General features: G+C 45.8%; 2 protein-coding genes across 5 annotated transcripts; one reads left to right on the plus strand and one right to left on the minus strand.

Annotated features, from left to right (window-relative positions):
• Positions 1–703: 703 nt before the first annotated feature.
• LOC149984750 (5-azacytidine-induced protein 2-like) lies at positions 704–19,350 on the minus strand. Of its 3 annotated transcripts, none has more exons than XM_090215939.1 (9): positions 19,116–19,350; positions 17,532–17,767; positions 15,024–15,140; positions 14,405–14,504; positions 13,601–13,734; positions 12,435–12,484; positions 8,031–8,161; positions 3,587–3,617; positions 704–1,587 (listed from the first exon to the last, which is right to left on the minus strand). In XM_090215939.1, the coding sequence occupies exons 2-8, from the start codon at positions 17,754–17,756 to the stop codon at positions 3,589–3,591; spliced, it is 786 nt and encodes a 261-aa protein (XP_090072065.1). In that variant the 5' UTR covers positions 17,757–17,767; positions 19,116–19,350; the 3' UTR covers positions 704–1,587; positions 3,587–3,588. The 3 variants fall into 3 exon arrangements, with proteins under 3 accessions (XP_090072065.1, XP_090072056.1, XP_090072062.1); XM_090215936.1 differs by having other exon boundaries at positions 1,454–1,587; positions 3,547–3,617; XM_090215930.1 differs by lacking the exon at positions 3,587–3,617.
• A 222-nt stretch (positions 19,351–19,572) lies between these two features.
• Positions 19,573–22,927, plus strand: LOC149984751 (zinc finger CW-type PWWP domain protein 2-like). Of its 2 annotated transcripts, XM_090215942.1 has the most exons (6): positions 19,573–19,722; positions 20,050–20,401; positions 20,934–21,096; positions 21,697–21,823; positions 22,131–22,213; positions 22,413–22,927. In XM_090215942.1, exons 2-6 carry the CDS (start codon positions 20,088–20,090, stop codon positions 22,539–22,541), a joined length of 816 nt encoding a protein of 271 aa, XP_090072068.1. In that variant the 5' UTR covers positions 19,573–19,722; positions 20,050–20,087; the 3' UTR covers positions 22,542–22,927. The 2 variants fall into 2 exon arrangements, with proteins under 2 accessions (XP_090072068.1, XP_090072078.1); XM_090215952.1 differs by lacking the exon at positions 22,131–22,213 and having other exon boundaries at positions 19,579–19,722.
• The last annotated feature ends 368 nt before the right edge of the window (positions 22,928–23,295 follow it).

The raw sequence follows: 23,295 nt of genomic DNA on the forward strand, positions 1-23,295 counted from the left end.
CCACTAGGCTACCATCCCCACCCCTCTAAACCCCTAGGCTACCTGCCCCCCCCCCACCCCTCTAAACCCCTAGGCTACCTGCCCCCCCCCCCCCACCCCTCTAAACCTCTAGGCTACCTGCCCCCACCTCTCTAAACCCCTAGGCTACCTGCCCCCTCCCCCCTCTAACCACTAGGCTACCTGCCCCCCCCCCCCACCCCTCTAAACCTCTAGGCTACCTGCCCCCACCCCTCTAAACCCCTAGGCTACCTGCCCCCCCACCCCTCTAAACTCTAGGCTACCTGCCCCCACCCCTCTAAACCCCTAGGCTACCTGCCCCCCCACCCCTCTAAACCCCTAGGCTACCTGCCCCCCCACCCCTCTAAACCCCTAGGCTACCTGCCCCCCCCACCCCTCTAAACCCCTAGGCTACCTGCCCCCCCACCCCTCTAAACCCCTAGGCTACCTGCCCCCCCACCCCTCTAAACCCCTAGGCTACCTGCCCCCACCCCTCTAAACCCCTAGGCTACCTGCCCCCCCCCCACCCCTCTAAACCCCTAGGCTACCTGCCCCCACCCCTCTAACCACTAGGCTACGCTGTGTTGTGTGATTAAAAACAGCTTTAGGTGCTTACTGGGGGGTGTATATATATATATATATACCAGTATCTGTTACAGCGCAGACACACTATGACCTCTATATTATTAAGGACAGATAACAGAAGGATTGACTATATACCTTTATAATACATAACATGTAAATAAGTCACATTAGGAGGGAGGGGCTAAAATTGAAAAGCAGTCAGACTGTGGATTAGTTCACTACAGCTTTGAGCTCTAGTAAATACCAGTATGGGATACACACACACATAAACACAGTCATAATCTGGCTGTCGAGGACTCATCCCATCATCTTTCTCTCTTGGGTGGATGAAACCCTTCCTTTCTCTGCCACCTGATTCCCAGGGAGGGGAGTCATCAGTGTGTCTGGGCCGGGTCAGAGGGTAGCCCATCAGAAGCTTCTCCCGTGGTTTGCTCTGTGGCTAGTTGAATCATCCTGGAGCAAGTTCCCCAGGCTGGAGAGTCCATAGGAGTTGTCTGTCTCCTCATCTTAAGGCAGGTTGGGTGTTGCACGGCAGGGCAGCCTTAGAGCCAGGGGGTTCTCCACCTCAGTAGGGTGGGGGCTTGGCCCAGTCTCCATTAGGGCTCATGGGGGTACTACCCCTGGAGGAGTGGATGGGGCTGCCCTGGCTCAGACCCTGCCTCTGGCCCTCCCAGAAGAGGGCGTCGCTGGGTTTGGGCGGGGAGGGGAAGGACCAGGAGGAGTCATCTAGAGAGGCCTGGTTGAGAGGAGGCGGCGGCAGGAGGACAGGACTAGTACTGTCCAGACCCAAGGCACCAGGGTAGTGGCTGGACCAGGGACCGTTTGGCCAGTAGTCCTCCCTGAGACCCTCCAGAGCCGGTGGGCCCACGGGGGGAAGGCAGGGCCGGCCAGAGCTGGAGGGGACAGGGGGGGCACTAGGGGCTCGGGGCACGGTCATGCGGACTGTTCCATGGTTCAGGTTCTTCTCCACATCGTCCAGGCACTGCACAGGGACAGTTGGTGCAGCTAGAGAGAGAGAGAAGGGCATAAACATTTTCTTTCAAAATCAGGTTGTCAGATAATTAGAATGTTTTTCCCTGGTCGTGTTCAGTAGACGTCAAAACAGGAGGAAACATTTTGACGCGGTTGTTTCGGTACTAAACTGAACTGGTACAATGACACCAATTGTTGGTTTTCAGTTGCATTATGTTCTACAACGTTATGCCCTACTGAACAAGACCCAGTATTTAGCACCGTCACCCTTGCCACCTACCCCAAAGCAGAGGGACAGACAGCCAGACAGGCACCATCACCCTTGTCACCTACCCCAAAGCAGAGGGACAGACAGCCAGACAGGCACCATCACCCTTGCCACCTACCCCAAAGCAGAGGGACAGACAGCCAGACAGGCACCGTCACCCTTGCCACCTACCCCAAAGCAGAGGGACAGACAGCCAGACAGGCACCATCACCCTTGCCACCTACCCCAAAGCAGAGGGACAGACAGCCAGACAGCCAGACAGGCACCATCACCCTTGCCACCTACCCCAAAGCAGAGGGACAGACAGCCAGACAGGCACCATCACCCTTGCCACCTACCCCAAAGCAGAGGGCCAGACAGCCAGACAGGCACCGTCACCCTTGCCACCTAACCCAAAGCAGAGGGCCAGACAGCCAGACAGGCACCATCACCCTTGCCACCTACCCCAAAGCAGAGGGACAGACAGCCAGACAGGCACCATCACCCTTGCCACCTAACCCAAAGCAGAGGGACAGACAGCCAGACAGGCACCATCACCCTTGCCACCTAACCCAAAGCAGAGGGACAGACAGCCAGACAGGCACCATCACCCTTGCCACCTACCCCAAAGCAGCACTCAAGAAAATAAATCAATTTCAAACAAAGCAACTCATCACACCTGACTGTTCATGAAGACCAGAGAATATTCATTTGGATTATGTTGCAATCCTTTGTCCATGGAACTCTGTTAGTATCGCAACACCACACCATTTATACCACTGTCTATTATGACTGGTTCTAGTAATCATTTCAGTTAGGGTGACTGGTTCTAGTAATCATTTCAGTTAGTGTGACTGGCTCTAGTAATCATTTCAGTTAGTGCGACTGGCTCTAGTAATCATTTCAGTTCGGGTGACTGGTTCAAGTAATCATTTCAGTTAGTGCGACTGGCTCTAGTAATCATTTCAGTTAGGGTGACTGGTTCTAGTAATCATTTCAGTTAGTGCGACTGGTTCAAGTAATCATTTCAGTTAGTGCGACTGGTTCAAGTAATCATTTCAGTTAGTGCGACTGGCTCTAGTAATCATTTCAGTTAGTGCGACTGGTTCTAGTAATCATTTCAGTTAGTGTGACTGGCTCTAGTAATCATTTCAGTTAGTGTGACTGGCTCTAGTAATCATTTCAGTTAGGGTGACTGGTTCTAGTAATCATTTCAGTTAGGGTGACTGGTTCTAGTAATCATTTCAGTTAGTGTGACTGGTTCTAGTAATCATTTCAGTTAGTGTGACTGGTTCTAGTAATCATTTCAGTTAGGGTGACTGGTTCTAGTAATCATTTCAGTTAGGGTGACTGGTTCTAGTAATCATTTCAGTTAGGGTGACTGGTTCTAGTAATCATTTCAGTTAGGGTGACTGGCTCTAGTAATCATTTCAGTTAGGGTGACTGGCTCTAGTAATCATTTCAGTTAGGGTGACTGGCTCTAGTAATCATTTCAGTTAGTGTGACTGGTTCTAGTAATCATTTCAGTTAGGGTGACTGGTTCTAGTAATCATTTCAGTTAGGGTGACTGGCTCTAGTAATCATTTCAGTTAGTGTGACTGGTTCTAGTAATCATTTGGGCTCAATAATCAACTCAAAATGCTGTTGATTGATATCCATTATCCTCTACATTGGATGAATTGAATCCTCTAAATTGGATGAATGCCAATAACTAGGCTAATTAATTAAAGATGGTTCCTGTGTACCTTGAGGGATGTGTGGTTGGGTGATGCTGACAGAGTGTACCTTTAGGGATATGTGGTTGGGTTGGGTGATGCTGAAAAGGAATTAGTAAACAGTGTGTGAATATAATAGACAACATATTTAGTAAGAAATGATTTATCTTACATTCAGTCAGCATTTTAGTTTAGTTTTATCCTCTAGAAATCAAAGTGACAGACAGACAGACAGGCAGAGCGACAGACAGCCAGACAGGCAGAGCGACAAACCGACAGACAGACGAACAGCCATGCAGACCGGCAGAGCGACAGACATACAGACAGGCAGAGGGACAGCCAGACAGACAGGCAGAGGGACAGCCAGACAGACAGGCAGAGGGACAGCCAGCCAGACAGGCAGAGGGACAGCCAGCCAGACAGGCAGAGGGACAGCCAGCCAGACAGGCAGAGCGACAGCCAGACAGACAGCCAGAGGGACAGACAGCCAGAGGGACAGACAGCCAGACAGGCAGAGCGACAGCCAGCCAGACAGGCAGAGCGACAGCCAGACAGACAGGCAGAGGGACAGACAGCCAGACAGGCAGAGGGACAGACAGCCAGACAGGCAGAGGGACAACCAGACAGACAGGCAGAGCGACAGCCAGCCAGACAGGCAGAGCGACAGCCAGCCAGACACTGTAGTTTCCAGAGGCTGTATAGCTAATTGGGCTGAGTAGTGTGAGGAGAGATGGGAGTGAGAATCACACCTCTGACGTTCCCTTCAGAACTAGACAGGCTTCAGAAACACAACACACCCAGGCCTGATTAAGGCTTTTAGAGAGATGCATCCCTCAAGAGATAACATGGCTTAGCAACAATATTTAAAGAGAATATACATTTATTTCTATGGTAAAGAGAGTCAGAGCAGTTCAGTCAAACGTCTCTCACACACACACAGACACAGACACAGACACAGACACAGACACAGACACAGACACAGACACAGACACAGACACAGACACAGACACAGACACAGACACAGACACACGCACACGCACGCACGCACACACACACACACACACACACACACACACACACACACACACACACACACACACACACACACACACACACACACACCCTCTTTAATATGCAGCACAAACGCATGCAACATTAGACACACACATCATTGGTTTTCTATCCAATCATCATGTTGAGCAGATAATAATAAAGTTTAAATGAGAGTTCCTCTGTGTTTGATGGAAGAGCAGGAGGCAGAGAGAGACAGAGAGAGAGGCAGAGAGAGGCAGAGAGAGACAGAGAGAGAGAGAGAGAGAGAGAGAGAGAGAGAGAGAGAGAGAGAGAGAGAGAGAGAGAGAGAGAGAGAGAGAGACAGGGAGAGACAGAGACAGAGAGAGGCAGAGAGAGACAGAGAGAGAGAGAGAGAGAGAGTGAGAGAGAGAGAGAGACAGAGAGAGACAGAGAGAGACAGAGACAGAGAGAGAGAGAGAGAGACAGAGAGAGACAGAGACAGAGAGAGAGAGAGAGAGAGAGAGAGAGAGAGAGAGAGAGAGAGAGACAGAGAGAGACAGAGACAGAGAGAGAGAGAGAGAGAGAGAGAGAGAGAGAGAGACAGAGAGAGACAGAGAGAGACAGAGACAGAGAGAGAGAGAGAGAGACAGAGAGAGACAGAGACAGAGAGAGTGAGAGAGAGAGAGAGACAGAGAGAGACAGAGAGAGACAGAGACAGAGAGAGTGAGAGAGAGAGAGAGACAGAGAGAGACAGAGAGAGACAGAGACAGAGAGAGAGAGAGAGAGAGAGAGAGAGAGAGAGAGAGAGAGAGACAGAGAGAGAGAGAGTCTCATGAGAGTTTCCCATTTGAATAAAAGTGATTTCGTAGTAAGAACCTCTGACGAATACAGATGCTCGGCGTCTCTGAATAAATACACCTCTCCCCCTTTTTCTCTCTCATCTAGGAAACAGGATTAGTCTGGGATATTCACTAGAATAAATAAATAATAATAAATAAATATATCTGCTCTTTATATTTCATTCTAGTTTACACCTCTTGTTTGGTCCCCTGTTCCACAAAGAGAATAGCAACAAAACTACATCTCTTCAGGGGTGAAAAACATCAGAACAGGAAAGAGAGACGGCTTTAATATCCGAATATATCCTCTACCATTGTAGTGCTATGATAATAGCTCAGCTGTCTTTCTTCCACCTAGCCTCCAGTAGCATCCCTCTTTCTTCCACCTAGCCTCCAGTAGCATCCCTCTTTCTTCCACCTAGCCTACAGTAGAATCCCTCTTTCTTCCACCTAGCCTACAGTAGCATCCCTCTTTCTTCCACCTAGCCTCCAGTAGAATCCCTCTTTCTTCCACCTAGCCTCCAGTAGAATCGCTCTTTCTTCCACCTAGCCTCCAGTAGAATCCCTCTTTCTTCCACCTAGCCTACAGTAGAATCCCTCTTTCTTCCACCTAGCCTCCAGTAGAATCCCTCTTTCTTCCACCTAGCCTACAGTAGCATCCCTCTTTCTTCCACCTAGCCTACAGTAGCATCCCTGTTTCTTCCACCTAGCCTACAGTAGAATCCCTCTTTCTTCCACCTAGCCTACAGTAGAATCCCTCTTTCTTCCACCTAGCCTCCAGTAGAATCCCTCTTTCTCCACCTAGCCTCCAGTAGCATCCCTCTTTCTTCCACCTAGCCTACAGTAGCATCCCTCTTTCTTCCACCTAGCCTACAGTAGCATCCCTCTTTCTTCCACCTAGCCTCCAGTAGCATCCCTCTTTCTTCCACCTAGCCTCCAGTAGCATCCCTCTTTCTTCCACCTAGCCTCCAGTAGCATCCCTCTTTCTTCCAACTAGCCTACAGTAGAATCCCTCTTTCTTCCACCTAGCCTACAGTAGAATCCCTCTTTCTTCCACCTAGCCTCCAGTAGAATCCCTCTTTCTCCACCTAGCCTACAGTAGAATCCCTCTTTCTTCCACCTAGCCTCCAGTAGAATCCCTCTTTCTCCACCTAGCCTCCAGTAGAATCCCTCTTTCTTCCAACTAGCCTCCAGTAGAATCCCTCTTTCTCCACCTAGCCTCCAGTAGAATCCCTCTTTCTTCCACCTAGCCTACAGTAGCATCCCTCTTTCTTCCACCTAGCCTACAGTAGCATCCCTCTTTCTTCCACCTAGCCTACAGTAGTATCCCTCTTTCTTCCGCCTACAGTAGCATCCCTCTTTCTTCCACCTAGCCTACAGTAGAATCCCTCTTTCTTCCACCTAGCCTACAGTAGTATCCCTCTTTCTTCCACCTAGCCTACAGTAGAATCCCTCTTTCTTCCACCTAGCCTACAGTAGCATCCCTCTTTCTTCCACCTAGCCTACAGTAGTATCCCTCTTTCTTCCACCTAGCCTACAGTAGTATCCCTCTTTCTTCCACCTAGCCTCCAGTAGAATCCCTCTTTCTCCACCTAGCCTACATTAGCATCCCTCTTTCTCCACCTAGCCTACAGTAGAATTCCTCTTTCTCCACCTAGCCTCCAGTAGAATCCCTCTTTCTCCACCTAGCCTCCAGTAGCATCCCTCTTTCTCCACCTAGCCTCCAGGAGCATCCCTCTTTCTCCACCTAGCCTCCAGTAGAATCCCTCTTTCTCCACCTAGCCTCCAGTAGCATCCCTCTTTCTCCACCTAGCCTCCAGTAGCATCCCTCTTTCTTCCACCTAGCCTACAGTAGCATCCCTCTTTCTTCCACCTAGCCTACAGTAGTATAGTAGACTCTCTTTCATCAGCAACTTTTATTTTGAAAGATTCCTTGTTGATGGCATGTTGTTTTAAGATGTGTGAAAAGACAGGTTGGGTTTCGTTATCACTCAGAGAGAAGGGGGAAGGGAACTTGAAGAGAAAACATTCATTTCTCTACACTAAATAAGTAGGAGTATGTTAGAAGATCTGCTCTTTAGTCCGAGGCCCTCTCCCTCATACACAGGGATTATGTTAATGAGGGCACATTATCCTGGAATGTTCAGATAGAAATACATTACCTAGAAAATACACACATCTCAAGACATTTCTGTCTGCAACCTTCCAGATCATTACAGAACGTCTGCTGAAAGTGCCCCCAGCCAGGACTTACCTTCTCTGTTAGCTGCTAGCTGTGGTTTAGTATTGACCTCGTCTGTTAGCTGCTAGCTGTGGTTTAGTATTGACCTCGTCTGTTAGCTGCTAGCTGTGGTTTAGTATTGACCTCGTCTGTTAGCTGCTAGCTGTGGTTTAGAATTGACCTCGTCTGTTAGCTGCTAGCTGTGGTTTAGAATTTACCTCGGCTGTTAGCTGCTAGCTGTGGTTTAGAATTTACCTCGTCTGTTAGCTGCTAGCTGTGGTTTAGAATTTACCTCGTCTGTGAGCTGCTAGCTGTGGTTTGTAACTCACCTCGTTTGTTAGCTGCTAGCTGTGGTTTGTAACTCACCTCGTCTGTTAGCTGCTAGCTGTGGTTTGTAACTCACCTCGTCTGTGAGCTGCTAGCTGTGGTTTGTAACTCACCTCGTCTGTGAGCTGCTAGCTGTGATTTGTCTCCGAGCTTCTTCACCAGGTCAGACTGTTGTTTCAACACTGAGTGTAGAGAGGAGATCTCAGTGGCCAGGGCCTCATAGGACTGTAGCACTGCCTTATCGCTGTAAAATAACAATACAAGACTACAATGAGACGACACTACAGGACAACACTCCTACATTCATCTACAGGACCATTTACATTTGCACAATACATACTTAAATCAGGAATACACAGATTATTATTTTTTATATTTGTGAAAACAGTAATGCTGCCCCTTTCTGCTGCTCCAAGCAATTCCAGAATATTAAAATAAATACATTTAATTGATAATAGAAGGAAAATCCTTCAACATTATACATTAACGCAAAGACCTAAATACATATTTTCGATTATAGAGTCAAGATGCACAAGACAAGGGGCCTCCCGGGTGGCGCAGTGGTCTAAGGCACTGCATCGCAGCAGGCCATGGGGTGACGCACAATTGGCCTAGCGTCGTCCGGGTTAGGGAGGGTTTGGCCGGTAGGGATATCCTTGTCTCATCGCGCACTAGCGACTCCTGTGGCGGGCTGGGCGCAGTGCACGCTGACCAGGTCGCCAGGTGTACGGTGTTTCCTCCGACACATTGGTGCGGCTGGCTTCCGGGTTGGATGCGCGCTGTGTTAAGAAGCAGTGCGGCTTGGTTGGGTTGTGTTTTGGAGGACGCATGACCTTCAACCTTAGTCTCTCCCGAGCAGTAACTACTAACAATTGGATACCACGAAAAAAATAAAAATAATAAATAAATAAATGAACAAGACAAGATGTTTTGAGCATCAAAAAGGGGAGTTTGAGACGTGATGTTGGTGGCAGCACCTGGAAGACTGCCTTGTAGAGGGGCACAGATCTCACGAACACGTCGACTAAACCGGACTCAGCGGAGAGAGAGACACCAGGGGATAAAAAAATATTTAAAAAAAATCTACAACGTTACTGATTTTCTACTGAATTATAACATATTTATTTGCCAAGTGCTTTTCAAACCTTATACTTAAAAAAAAAAAATGACGCTCGGGCTTAAAAGATTTCTCTGTGAGATTCACAGGATGGAGAAGGAATCGTTTCAGACAGGCACCTGTTCGGTGTGATAAAAGGCTATTACTTTGTTCTCTATGAATAAAACTCTGGGTCTGTAGCGCCAACTAGTGGACATAATAATGTACTGGAGGTCCAAATGAGATCAAATCCCTTTGTATTTGTCAAACGCTCCTGATACACACACAGCTGTAGTGAACTTTACAGTGAAATGCTTCTTCACCAGCCATTTCCCAACCATCCAGAGTTTAAGGATGAAACATTTGCTAAATAAACTAGGAAATGGTAACACAATAAAATAATGAGACTATATACAAGGAGTACAGAGTCACTGTGCAGGGGTACCAGGTAGTAATGAGACTATATACAAGGAGTACAGAGTCACTGTGCAGGGGTACCAGGTAGTAATGAGACTATATACAAGGAGTACAGAGTCACTGTGCAGGGATACCAGGTAGTAATGAGACTATATACAAGGAGTACAGAGTCACTGTGCAGGGGTACCAGGTAGTAATGAGACTATATACAAGGAGTACCAGTACAGAGTCACTGTGCAGGGGTACCAGGTAGTAATGAGACTATATACAAGGAGTACAGAGTCACTGTGCAGGGGTACCAGGTAGTAATGAGACTATATACAAGGAGTACAGAGTCACTGTGCAGGGGTACCAGGTAGTAATGAGACTATATACAAGGAGTACAGAGTCACTGTGCAGGGGTACCAGGTAGTAATGAGACTATTTACAAGGAGTACCAGTACAGAGTCACTGTGCAGGGGTACCAGGTAGTAATGAGACTATATACAAGGAGTACAGAGTCACTGTGCAGGGATACCAGGTAGTAATGAGACTATATACAAGGAGTACAGAGTCACTGTATAGGGGTACCAGGTAGTAATGAGACTATATACAAGGAGTACCAGTACAGAGTCAATGTGCAGGGGTACCAGGTAGTAATGAGACTATATACAAGGAGTACAGAGTCACTGTGCAGGGGTACCAGGTAGTAATGAGACTATATACAAGGAGTACAGAGTCACTGTGCAGGGGTACCAGGTAGTAATGAGACTATATACAAGGAGTACAGAGTCACTGTGCAGGGGTACCAGGTAGTAATGAGACTATATACAAGGAGTACAGAGTCACTGTGCAGGGGTACCAGGTAGTAATGAGACTATATACAAGGAGTACAGAGTCACTGTGCAGGGGTACCAGGTAGTAATGAGACTATTTACAAGGAGTACCAGTACAGAGTCACTGTGCAGGGGTACCAGGTAGTAATGAGACTATATACAAGGAGTACAGAGTCACTGTGCAGGGATACCAGGTAGTAATGAGACTATATACAAGGAGTACAGAGTCACTGTATAGGGGTACCAGGTAGTAATGAGACTATATACAAGGAGTACCAGTACAGAGTCAATGTGCAGGGGTACCAGGTAGTAATGAGACTATATACAAGGAGTACAGAGTCACTGTGCAGGGGTACCAGGTAGTAATGAGACTATATACAAGGAGTACCAGTACAGAGTCACTGTGCAGGGGTACCAGGTAGTAATGAGACTATATACAAGGAGTACAGAGTCACTGTGCAGGGGTACCAGGTAGTAATGAGACTATATACAAGGAGTACCAGTACAGAGTCACTGTGCAGGGGTACCAGGTAGTAATGAGACTATATACAAGGAGTACAGAGTCACTGTGCAGGGGTACCAGGTAGTAATGAGACTATATACAAGGAGTACCAGTACAGAGTCACTGTGCAGGGGTACCAGGTAGTAATGAGACTATATACAAGGAGTACAGAGTCACTGTGCAGGGGTACCAGGTAGTAATGAGACTATATACAAGGAGTACCAGTACAGAGTCACTGTGCAGGGGTACCAGGTAGTAATGAGACTATATACAAGGAGTACCAGTACAGAGTCACTGTGCAGGGGTACCAGGTAGTAATGAGACTATATACAAGGAGTACCAGTACAGAGTCAGGGGTAGCAGGTAGTTGAGGTAATATGTACATGTAGGTGGAGGTGAAAGTGTCTTGTCAATCAGGATAGACAATAAACAGAGTAGCAGCAACGTGAAGAGTGTGAAGTGTGTGACAGAGTGTCTGTGTGTGGCGTCAATATGTGTGTGTGAGCGTATGGTGTGTATATATATATATACACACATACATACATACATACATATATAGAGCCAGTGAGTTTATATAGAGCCAGTGAGTGTATACAGAACCAGTGAGTTTATATAGAGCCAGTGAGTGTATATAGAGCCAGTGAGTGTATATAGAGCCAGTGAGTGTATATAGAGCCAGTGAGTGTATATAGAGCCAGTGAGTGTATATAGAGCCAGTGAGTGTATTTAGGAGCCAGTGAGTGTATACAGAACCAGTGAGTTTATATAGAGCCAGTGAGTGTATATAGAGCCAGTGAGTGTATATAGAGCCAGTGAGTGTATATAGAGCCAGTGAGTGTATTTAGGAGCCAGTGAGTGTATACAGAACCAGTGAGTTTATATAGAGCCAGTGAGTGTATATAGAGCCAGTGAGTGTATATAGGAGCCAGTGAGTGTATATAGAGCCAGTGAGTGTATATAGAGCCAGTGAGTGTATATAGAGCCAGTGAGTGTATATAGAGCCAGTGAGTGTATATAGAGCCAGTGAGTGTATATAGAGCCAGTGAGTGTATATAGAGCCAGTGAGTGTATATAGAGCCAGTGAGTGTATATAGAGCCAGTGAGTGTGTGTATGTACAACTGATGCCTTGAATTTCTGTGGCACGCATCTTAGTCTATTCTAGTACGATCCGTCTATCTGAGTGGCATGCATCTGAGTCTATTCTAGTACGATCCGTCTATCTGAGTGGCATGCATCCTAGTCTATTCTAGTACGATCCGTCTATCTGAGTGGCATGCATCCTAGTCTATTCTAGTACGATCCGTCTATCTGAGTGGCATGCATCCTAGTTTATTCTAGTACGATCCTTCTATCTGAGTGGCATGCATCCTAGTCTATTCTAGTACGATCCGTCTATCTGAGTGGCATGCATCCTAGTCTATTCTAGTACGATCCGTCTATCTGAGTGGCATGTCCCAGTACTCAGACGAGTTTCTTATTGAAAGTGAACCCTGTTGCTAGGTAAACTACAGACATAGATCTACAGAGGTAAACAATGCTCTGTCTCCACCTGGTGGCTGGTGTATGGCATCTACACAATGACAGGTGTTTCAAATGGGGCTAAATTCTGCTTCAATTTATTTAGTGAGATCTTTCCCCCCTGGTGTCAAACCTGAAGAAGTAGTTCTGAGGAGATGAAGGACATACCTGGGGTTGGACTCCACGTGATTCTGGTCACAGTCAGTTCCAGAAGAATCCTAGGAAGAGGGAGGTCATCAAAAGAGTTATAATTGAAACCCTAGAATAAGAGCGTAGTTCACAGACCATGTCTGGAAAAGAAAGCCAGGGAAACTACACTGGCATTCTGGTTGATTCACAATGTGTGTTAATGGACCTCAAACAAAGGTTTCTGGGTCAACATATCTTCACCAGGTTTTTGGGTCAACAGACCTTCACCGGGGTTTTTGGGTCAACAGACCTTCACTGGGTTTTTGGGTCAACAGACCTTCACCGGGTTTTTGGGTAAACAGACCTTCACCGGGGTTTTTGGGTCAACAGACCTTCACTGGGTTTTTGGGTCAACAGACCTTCACCAGGGTTTTGGGTCAACAGGCCTTCACCGGGGTTTTGGGTCAACAGGCCTTCACCGGGGTTTTGGGTCAACAGGCCTTCACCGGGGTTTTGGGTCAACAGGCCTTCACCGGGGTTTTGGGTCAACAGGCCTTCACCGGGGTTTTGGGTCAACAGGCCTTCACCGGGGTTTTGGGTCAACAGGCCTTCACCGGGGTTTTGGGTCAACAGGCCTTCACCGGGGTTTTGGGTCAACAGACCTTCACCGGGGTTTCTGGGTCAACAGACCTTCACCAGGGTTTCTGGGTCAACAGACCTTCACCAGGGTTTCTGGGTCAACAGACCTTCACCAGGGTTTCTGGGTCAACAGACCTTCACCAGGGTTTCTGGGTCAACAGACCTTCACCAGGGTTTCTGGGTCAACAGACCTTCACCGGGGTTTTTGGGTCAACAGACCGTCATCAGAACCTTGAAACACACGAGTTCTATATCCACATAGTCTTATGAATGAAACACACTAGTTTATATCCACATAGTCTTATGAATGAAACACACGAGTTCTATATCCACATAGTCTTATGAATGAAACACACTAGTTTATATCCACATAGTCTTATGAATGAAACACACGAGTTCTATATCCACATAGTCTTATGAATGAAACACACTAGTTTATATCCACATAGTCTTATGAATGAAACACACTAGTTTATATCCACATAGTCTTATGAATGAAACACACTAGTTTATATCCACATAGTCTTATGAATGAAACACACTAGTTTATATCCACATAGTCTTACCCCACAGTGTCCCTGCAGTCGGTTCTTCTCCAGAGTCATCCTCTCCAACTCCTCCTGCAGAGTATGCATCTTCAGTTCACTGTTGATCCTGTCCACCTGCCAGTAGTCCTGAGTACTGGTTAGAGACTTCATCACTATGGAGACAGAGAACACACACGGTTAGAATACAACGTTGTCACTTCTGGGTCATGTGACATCAGTCCCCTTCTACTTCTGTAACACTGTAGAAACGTTGAACATCAGGGTAGAGAAGGTTGAACAATGAACACTCTAGCTTGTCTGGGAGAAACATTGAACATCACAGTAGAGAGGGTTGAACAATGAACACTATAGCTTGTCTGTGGGATAGTGGGCACATTGGGATTTGAGCATCTAGGCTCAGTGAAAAGTCATGGCCATTAACTGTCCCTTAGCTGGACATTAGGGACAATCCTGGTCATTACACCTTGGCTGAGGTTAAGGGAAAGTCCCTGGTCATTAAAGTACCTTGGCTGAGGTTAAGTCCCTTGGCTGAGGTTAAGTCCCTGGTCATTACACCTTGGCTGAGGTTAAGGGAAAGTCCCTGCCTGGTCAGGATGACACTGCATGTCAGTCTGTTGGTGAGACTAAGGGGAAAACCTGGTAATGATACTGTCCCTTGGCTGAGGTTAAGTCCCTGGTCATTAAAGTCCCCTGGCTGAGGTTAAGTCCCTGGTCATTAAAGTCCCCTGGCTGAGGTTAAGTCCCTGGTCATTAAAGTCCCCTGGCTGAGGTTAAGTCCCTGATCATTAAAGTCCCTTGGCTGGTCCCTGGTCATTAAAGTACCTTGGCTGGTCTCCATCTCAGTCTTTAACTGCAGCAGCTCCATCTCTTTGGCCTGCAGCTGCTCATTCAGGAGCCTCTCAGACTCACTCTTCTCCCTCTTCTAGAGAAACACAGTTAAAAAAAAGAGAGATATGATGAAGAGTAAAAATTGAAGAGTCAGTGAAGGAGAGAGGAGGAGAGACAGTTACAAAGAGACAGGATAAAGACAGGAAGAGATACGTACACACCATACTGTACACACCAGCTGGACCTAGTGGACTGTCCATACCAGCTGGACCTAGTGGACTGTACACACCAGCTGGACCTAGTGGACTGTCCATACCAGCTGGACCTAGTGGACTGTCCATACCAGCTGGACCTAGTGGACTGTCTATACCAGCTGGACCTAGTGGACTGTCCACACCAGCTGGACCTAGTGGACTGTACACACCAGCTGGACCTAGTGGACTGTCCATACCAGCTGGACCTAGTGGACTGTCTATACCAGCTGGACCTAGTGGACTGTCCATACCAGCTGGACCTAGTGAACTGTCTATACCAGCTGGACCTAGTGGACTGTCCACACCAGCTGGACCTAGTGGACTGTCCACACCAGCTGGACCTAGTGGACTGTACATACCAGTTTATTAAGCTCCAGCTGTAGGTCCTCCTTCTCCATGTAGATGCCACGGTACGCACTGAAGGCCTTGTTGACGTACTGGGGTCCTTCAGGGGAAGGAGCTTCAGGCCTGAACAGCTACAGGTTACAACCACACAGATACAGGTTACAACCACACAGCTACAGGTTACAACCACACAGCTACAGGTTACAACCACACAGCTACAGGTTACAACCACACAGCTACAGGTTACAACACACAGCTACAGGTTACAACCACACAGCTACAGGTTACAACACACAGCTACAGGTTACAACCACACATCAGTTACAACACAGCTACAGGTTACAACACAGCTACAAGTTAAAACACACAGCCACAGGGTACAACACACAGCCACAGGGTACAACACACAGCTACAGGGTACAACAGACAGCTACAGGGTACAACAGACAGCTACAGGGTACAACACACAGCTACAGGTTACAACACACAGCTACAGGTTACAACACACAGCCACAGGTTACAACACACAGCCACAGGTTACAACACACAGCCACAGGGTACAACACACAGCCACAGGTTACAACATACAGCTACAGGGTACAACACACAGCTACAGGGTACAACACACAGCCACAACACAGCCACAGGGTACAACACACAGCTACAGGGTACAACACACAGCTACAGGGTACAACACACAGCTAAAGGGTACAACACACAGCTACAGGGTACAACACACAGCTACAGGGTACAACACACAGCTACAGGGTACAACACACAGCTACAGGTTACAACACACAGCCACAGGGTACAACACACAGCTACAGGGTACAACACACAGCTACAGATTACAACACAGCTACAGGTTACAACACACAGCTACAGGTTACAACACACAGCTACAGGTTACAACACACAGCTACAGGTTACAACACACAGCTACAGGGTACAACACACAGCTACAGGGTACAACACACAGCTACAGGGTACAACACAGCTACAGGGTACAACCACACATTATGAGTTACAACACAGCTACAGGTTACAACACACAGCTACAGAGTACAACACACAGCTACAGGGTACAACACACAGCTACAGGGTACAACACACAGCCACAGGGTACAACACACAGCTACAGGTTACAACACACAGCTACAGGTTACAACACACAGCTACAGGTTACAACACACAGCTACAGGGTACAACACACAGCTACAGATTACAACACAGCTACAGGGTACAACACACAGCTACAGGTTACAACACACAGCCACAGGTTACAACACACAGCTACAGGGTACAACACACAGCTACAGGGTACAACACACAGCTACAGGTTACAACACACAGCCACAACACACAGCTACAGGGTACAACACACAGCTACAGGGTACAACACACAGCTACAGGGTACAACACACAGCTACAGGTTACAACACACAGCCACAGGTTACAACACACAGCTACAGGGTACAACACACAGCTACAGGGTACAACACACAGCTACAGGGTACAACACACAGCTACAGGGTACAACACACAGCTACAGGGTACAACACACAGCTACAGGGTACAACACACAGCTACAGGGTACAACACACTGCTGTTGAATCTCATGATGCAAGCCTCTCCATGAACAGGATCACCTCAACACATTGATAAGTGACAATGTTTTACTGTGCGAACAACCCATGACAATTGAGCTAGATGTATTGAGCTAGATGTATTGAGCTAGATGTATCGAGCTAGATGTATCGAGCTAGATGTATCGAGCTAGATGTATCGAGCTAGATGTATCGAGCTAGATGTATCGAGCTAGATGTATTGAGCTAGATGTATCGAGATAGATGTATCGAGCTAGATGTATCGAGCTAGATGTATCGAGCTAGATGTATCGAGCTAGATGTATCGAGCTAGATGTATCGAGCTAGATGTATCGAGCTAGATGTATCGAGCTAGATGTATTGAGCTAGATGTGATGTATTGAGCTAGATGTATTGAGCTAGATGTATTGAGCTAGATGTGATGTATTGAGCTAGATGTATTGAGCTAGATGTGATGTATTGAGCTAGATGTATTGAGCTAGATGTATTGAGCTAGATGTATTGAGCTAGATGTGATGTATTGAGCTAGATGTATTGAGCTAGATGTATTGAGCTAGATGTGATGTATTGAGCTAGATGTATTGAGCTAGATGTGATGTATTGAGCTAGATGTATCGAGCTAGATGTATCGAGCTAGATGTATCGAGCTAGATGTATCGAGCTAGATGTATCGAGCTAGATGTATCGAGCTAGATGTATCGAGCTAGATGTATCGAGCTAGATGTATCGAGCTAGATGTACTTTGACCATTTGATGTTTTATCTGTCCCCCCCAAAAAAATAAATCAACGTCCCTATCATGATAATAAAGTTGTATTTTACTGCTGCTGCTGAGAACTTACTGTATCAAGATACGCATGTATGAAGTTGTTCCTGTTGTGTCTTAATGAAGCCCCACCCCCCCCTCATCCTGTACCTTATCTTCCAGTTGTTTGACTCTCTTCCTCAGCAGTGTGTTCTCTCTCTCCGTGTCTCTCAGCCTCTTCTTGATGTCCTCGTACGCTGTGACCAAGGCAAAGTGGGAGGCTACGGACTCGTCCCCGGCACACACGGACACGGGGCTCTCCCCTGCTCCACCGTACGCCGTCTCATGCTTCAGAATGCAGATATCATCCTCCACTGCCTCCATGCCAAGCTCCATGCCAGGCCTAGCTAGTAGAGAGCAGAGGTAGACCCAAGGAGTCAATTATACACAACTAAGACAATAATGCCAAGCTCCATGCCAGGCCTAGCTAGTAGAGAGCAGAGGAAGACCCAAGGAGTCAATTATACACAACTAAGACAATAATGCCAAGCTCCATGCCAGGCCTAGCTAGTAGAGAGCAGAGGTAGACCCGAGGAGTCAATTATACACAACTAAGACAATAATGCCAAGCTCCATGCCAGGCCTAGCTAGTAGAGAGCAGAGGTAGACCCGAGGAGTCAATTATACACAACTAAGACAATAATGCCAAGCTCCATGCCAGGCCTAGCTAGTAGAGAGCAGAGGTAGATCCGAGGAGTCAATTATACACAACTAAGACAATAATGCCAAGCTCCATGCCAGGCCTAGCTAGTAGAGAGCAGAGGTAGACCCGAGGAGTCAATTATACACAACTAAGACAATAATGCCAAGCTCCATGCCAGGCCTAGCTAGTAGAGAGCAGAGGTAGACCCGAGGAGTCAGTAGTAACACAACTAAGACAAAACAATAGTCATGAGTTTGACAGAGTTGCATATATTTGGGAACAAATGTATTTATTTCCAGCAGACTTTAGAATGACAAACGTTGTGCGCCGTGCTACAAATCCTGGATTGAGATTCTAGCGATGAGTTGATCTCACTGTTTGAAAATGCAGAGAAAATATACAAAATATATAGGAGGAGCAGGTTGAACACCTCTCTCTTTCTTATCTGAGCCATAACAAGCTGCGTTGGGCTTGGCTGTGTGTGCAAGACACCACGATAACCAGCTCTGGGACACAACATCGTGAGTCTGTGTATTGGTTGGATTCCCAATACACAGACTCCTGATGTTGTGTCCCAATGTTACACGATAACGGAAGTGAGAGCTAAGGAACTGTTGCGGCAAAGAGAAACCAAAACCAACGTTGTATGTCATGACACTTGTTGAAATTAATCTATCTATTATTGAAACGATTAGTTAAAACCATAATCAATTATCGGTTAAAAACAATTCGTACAAATATCAGGTTGTCATAAAATAAACACGTCCCTTTCCAACACACCAGGAAAAAAATCAAAACATCAGCATTTCGAAGGACGTTAGCATAGCTAGCTACCGTTAGCAACTCGGGACAGGCCATTATTCAATATGGATCAACCAAAACTAAAGACGTGATGTGTTATCTATCGTGTTAAATTGCTAACCTAGACCTTACAACTGTGAGACAGTTTTCTATGACAGTCTTATAGCAGTTATCTGGCAGCTAAACGATACAAGAATACGCAGCCAGCTGATGATCAATTGATACTAGCTAGCCGCGTTAGCTTATTTTACCTTTGTTGATGATATTGATGTTGTTTTCGACGATATCACGTTGTGTATCTACCGAGCATGGTTTAGTACCAATTTACGGGACGACTGTGATGCCAAAAAAAAATAGACCTCTCTGTTGTAAATCGTTATTTGATATGTTTTCGATATAAAATACATTTGTGATTAAACATGAACCAGGAAACGTCCAACGTCTTGTGAAATGTCACTTTCAAAAACTTCCGGGGTTGATGTGACTTTCAAAATAAAAGCCGACGTCATCCTCGACTTAAAAAAAAACCTATGAATCTGGTTGTGTAGCTAGATAAACTACTCGGATGAATACTATAATATTTGAAAAGCTTCCAACTATGGGTTAGAGATGATAGAAACAATATCATGTGTATTCATACAAAAAAAAATATGACATGAACAGCATTTCTGGTCTCGGGTTTCTTCTGACCTCTCCCCTGCAAAGTTCGACACTCGATTATTTTAGCCTTTGCCGGGTAGCTAGCAAAATGCTAAATTGGCGAGCTGGCTAGCTAAATTCGCTAGTAGTAGTGATGCACATTAGCGATTCAATCTGTGTAAGGTTAAATACATTTATTCGGAGATAGCTAGCCAGCCAGTAAGTTACATATTCATATATTTTTGAAACATCTTAAACGAAGAGGGACGTTAGCTAGGCGCTAATAAGAATTATTATTTTTTTAATCCAAAGCTAGACTGTTGTTAGCCAGCTGGCTAACGTTAGCTAGAATCATGACGATCTAAATGTGTGGATCATTAGCAAAGGCCATTCATTCATTGTCTAGCTAGTAGCTCAGTATATTCAAACATATTTGCTAGCAAGTAGTCTTAGCAAATACATTATAGATCGCTGACACTGATTTATTTTCTCTATGACAATATCAGATGGGCTAGCTAGCCAACATGTTTGTGTTTGCTTGTTTAGGTCAGCCAAGATCGCTCAGTTCAGCTGTAAAAAAAAAAATGAGTCTTCTTCCAGACCTGAATGCCAATGAGGATGAAACATCCTACTATGCAGACAAGACCTGGGTCCAGTGCAACTCTCCCAGATGTCTGAAGTGGAGACTGGTACCAAAGGGTGATGAAACGGTGGCTGAGCCGGACCATGGCAAGTCCTGGCACTGTCATATGAACCCAGACCCTCTGTTCAGCCACTGCAGCATCCCTCAGGGCCCTTTCCCCAACAACTCCCAGTTCAAGGAACATGGCCTGAAGGTTGTGTACTCCGGGCTGCCTGTCGGGAGCCTGGTGCTGGTGAAAGCATGTAACTGGCCATGGTACGGGATGGTTGGCAGTCGGTGCTTATGTGCCTGTTTCCAGGACTCAGATCAAGGCCTGAAAGGGCTTTTTAGTCCAGAAGTAGGTTTAATCTAGTTCCATGAAAACAGGCACTAACCCTAGGCCTAAATATCTGTTTAGTCCAGAAGTAGGTTTAATCTAGTTCCATGAAAACAGGCACTAACCCTAGGCCTAAATATCTGTTTAGTCCAGAAGTAGGTTTAATCTAGTTCCATGAAAACAGGCACTAACCCTAGGCCTAAATATCTGTTTAGTCCAGAAGTAGGTTTAATCTAGTTCCATGAAAACAGGCACTAACCCTAGGCCTAAATATCTGTTTAGTCCAGAAGTAGGTTTAATCTAGTTCCATGAAAACAGGCACTAACCCTAGGCCTAAATATCTGTTTAGTCCAGAAATAGGTTTCATCTAGTTCCATGAAAACCGTCCCTTAGCTACTACAGTTAGTTCTATTGAATTCATCCATACCAGTGTCCGATAAAGCGTTCACTAATCATTGTTGCTCTCTCCAGGTGGCCAGCCATTCTAAGTCCAGACCCCAACGTGGAGGAGTATGTGAGGCTGGACAGCGAGGGTTATGTGGAGCACTACCATGTTGAGTTCCTGGGGAAACCTCATACCAGATTCTGGGCTGCTGCCAAGCATGTAGAACTCTACCACAACTCCTCCACTAGAGTATGTATCTTTTTCCTTTCTGTGCCAGTTTAATGTTCCTTAGTGAAGGCGAATAGAGATGAAAGATTCAGTGATATGACGAGACATACTGTCACACTCTGACCATAGTTATAGTGGGCATTCTATGTTGTATGTCTAGTTTGTTTGTTTCTATGTTTTGGTTGGTCGGGGTGTGATATGAGTGGGCATTCTATGTTGTATGTCTAGTTTGTCTGTTTCGATGTGTTTGGCCTGATATGGTTCTCAATCAGAGGCGGGTGTTAGTCGTTGTCTCTGATTGGGAACCATATTTAGGTAGCCTGTTTTGTCATTGTGGGGTGTGGGTGATTGTTCCTGTTTCCAGTGTTGGTGGTCACGGTACAGGACTGTTTAGTCTTCGTTCATTTCGTCGTTTTCTTGTTCGTTGTTCAAGTATTCTTAGTTAAAAACATTTTGCGCTGTTTTTTTCCAGACACAGATTTCGCCTGGTCCTAAAACTAGAATAAAACCTCTCAATGGAGAATCTCTAATACATTTTTTTTGTTTTTTTTTAATTCCAAAACTAGGCTTAATCTGTGTCTGAGAAACAAAATAAAAGTTTTTTTTAAAAATCCGGCATAGCCCAGATACAGGAACCTGCGAGGCGCTATGAGGAAGTCGTATGAGGTGGCGATGGAGGAGGTGGCTAAGGTCAGGGAGATGGGCTGTGAGGAGAGACTGCAGATCAGCCACTTCCAGCCACAGGATTGTGAGTAGACTTACATCTGAATAACTGCATTGATAAGAGTCTCTGAGATACTGTCACCTGACCACTGTCTTTTATTAACATGGTACATTTGTTTTTTTAACAACATTCAGGAAGTTTCCAGAATCGGCTTCCAATGTTTCATATGTTATTAAATCTGTTATTTGAAATAGGCAGAACAAATACATTCAGATATATGCAGATGATGCCGTGCTGTTGTCCAAATAGTTCTGTGATGATAATGTGTTGATTCTGTGTTGCATGATGTGATCCCCCCCCCCCCCCCCCCCCCTATGACTGTGTGTGTCAGTGTTGAGTCAGGCTCAGAGGTTAATGCATGCTATTGAGAGGATGCTCAGACAATACTCCAACCAGCAGGACAACCAGGGCAAGGTAGAGACATTTTTTTTTTTAGGTTCTAGTAACTTCTGTATGTTACTAACAGTCTCCTGGGTATCCAGTATCCACTGCTATTAGGATATGTGACACTGTATGACACAGCCAATGATTTGACTATTTTCAATGGGATAAAATGATGTCGCTGCGTGTTCTATTTCGCTACGTGTTATGCGTGTTATTGGTGTTGTGACAGCGGGACCAGAGGATTCGGATGTGGGATGCCGGCATCGAGGAGGACGGAGACACTCTGATCATAGAAGGGTTCAGGTTTGACAGCGCCACCTGTCTGGAGGACCTGATGACTGCAGGAAACAAGAAATAAAGATTTTTTTATTTTTTAACAAGATATTTCCAGATAGTTTTTTTTCTTCAAGAGATGTTAATCCTTTCCCCTTAAAGTGCTTTATATTGTATGATATTTCATTGAAATGTTATAGTTTTCAAAAATATTTGTTCACTGTGGTCATTGTTGAAGACAATATACATTGTGGTGACTGGCAGTATGAAGAAGCCTTCAACCTCAGTACAGTCTTTCCTGTTTGGCCCGTTTGTTAAATCTTTCTCTGTGTTCATTCATTCTCATGTTGTCATCGTATGTTGTTGTTATGTTGTTGTTCCAGTGCAATACGGCTGGCTGCATGTTGTATTCTTCATGGTGTTTAAAGTTCAGAGAATGGAGGAAATAAACCTTGGTATCAGACAAGAAAACCACGGTAGTGCAGCGACAATCACTGCTTAATTGCTTCAGGATAATGTACTGTATATAGCAGTATGGAGCAGGATAATGTACTGTGTAGTGCAGGATAATGTACTGTGTATAGCAGGATAATGTACTGTGTATAGCAGGATAATGTACTGTATATATATCAGGATATTGCAGGATTATGTACTATATATATCAGGATAGTGCAGGATTATGTACTGTATGTAGCAGGATAATGTACTGTATATTGCAGTATGGAGCAGGATAATGTACTGTATATAACAGCATGGAGCAGGATAATGCATTGTATATAGCAGGATAATGTACTGTATATAGCATTATAGTGCAGGATAATGTACTGTATATAGCAGTA

The sequence above is a fragment of the Oncorhynchus mykiss genome, chromosome 2, assembly GCF_057628025.1.
Source record: "Oncorhynchus mykiss isolate SJ-2025 chromosome 2, ASM5762802v1, whole genome shotgun sequence".
Classification (NCBI taxonomy): Eukaryota; Metazoa; Chordata; class Actinopteri; order Salmoniformes; family Salmonidae; genus Oncorhynchus; species Oncorhynchus mykiss.

Coding starts and splice junctions, on each gene's coding strand:
- LOC149984751 (XM_090215942.1), top strand. CDS start 20,088: ATGAGTCTTCTTCCAGACCTGAATGCCAATGAGGATGAAACATCCTAC. Junction 21,097..21,696: donor ACCACAACTCCTCCACTAGA/GTATGTATCTTT, acceptor AATCCGGCATAG/CCCAGATACAGGAACCTGCG. Junction 22,214..22,412: donor AGCAGGACAACCAGGGCAAG/GTAGAGACATTT, acceptor GTGTTGTGACAG/CGGGACCAGAGGATTCGGAT.
- LOC149984750 (XM_090215930.1), bottom strand. CDS start 17,756: ATGGAGCTTGGCATGGAGGCAGTGGAGGATGATATCTGCATTCTGAAG. Junction 14,505..15,023: donor AGCTGGAGCTTAATAAACTG/GTATGTACAGTC, acceptor GTGTTTCTCTAG/AAGAGGGAGAAGAGTGAGTC. Junction 1,588..8,030: donor GCTAGCAGCTCACAGACGAG/GTGAGTTACAAA, acceptor CTCTCTCTCTAG/CTGCACCAACTGTCCCTGTG.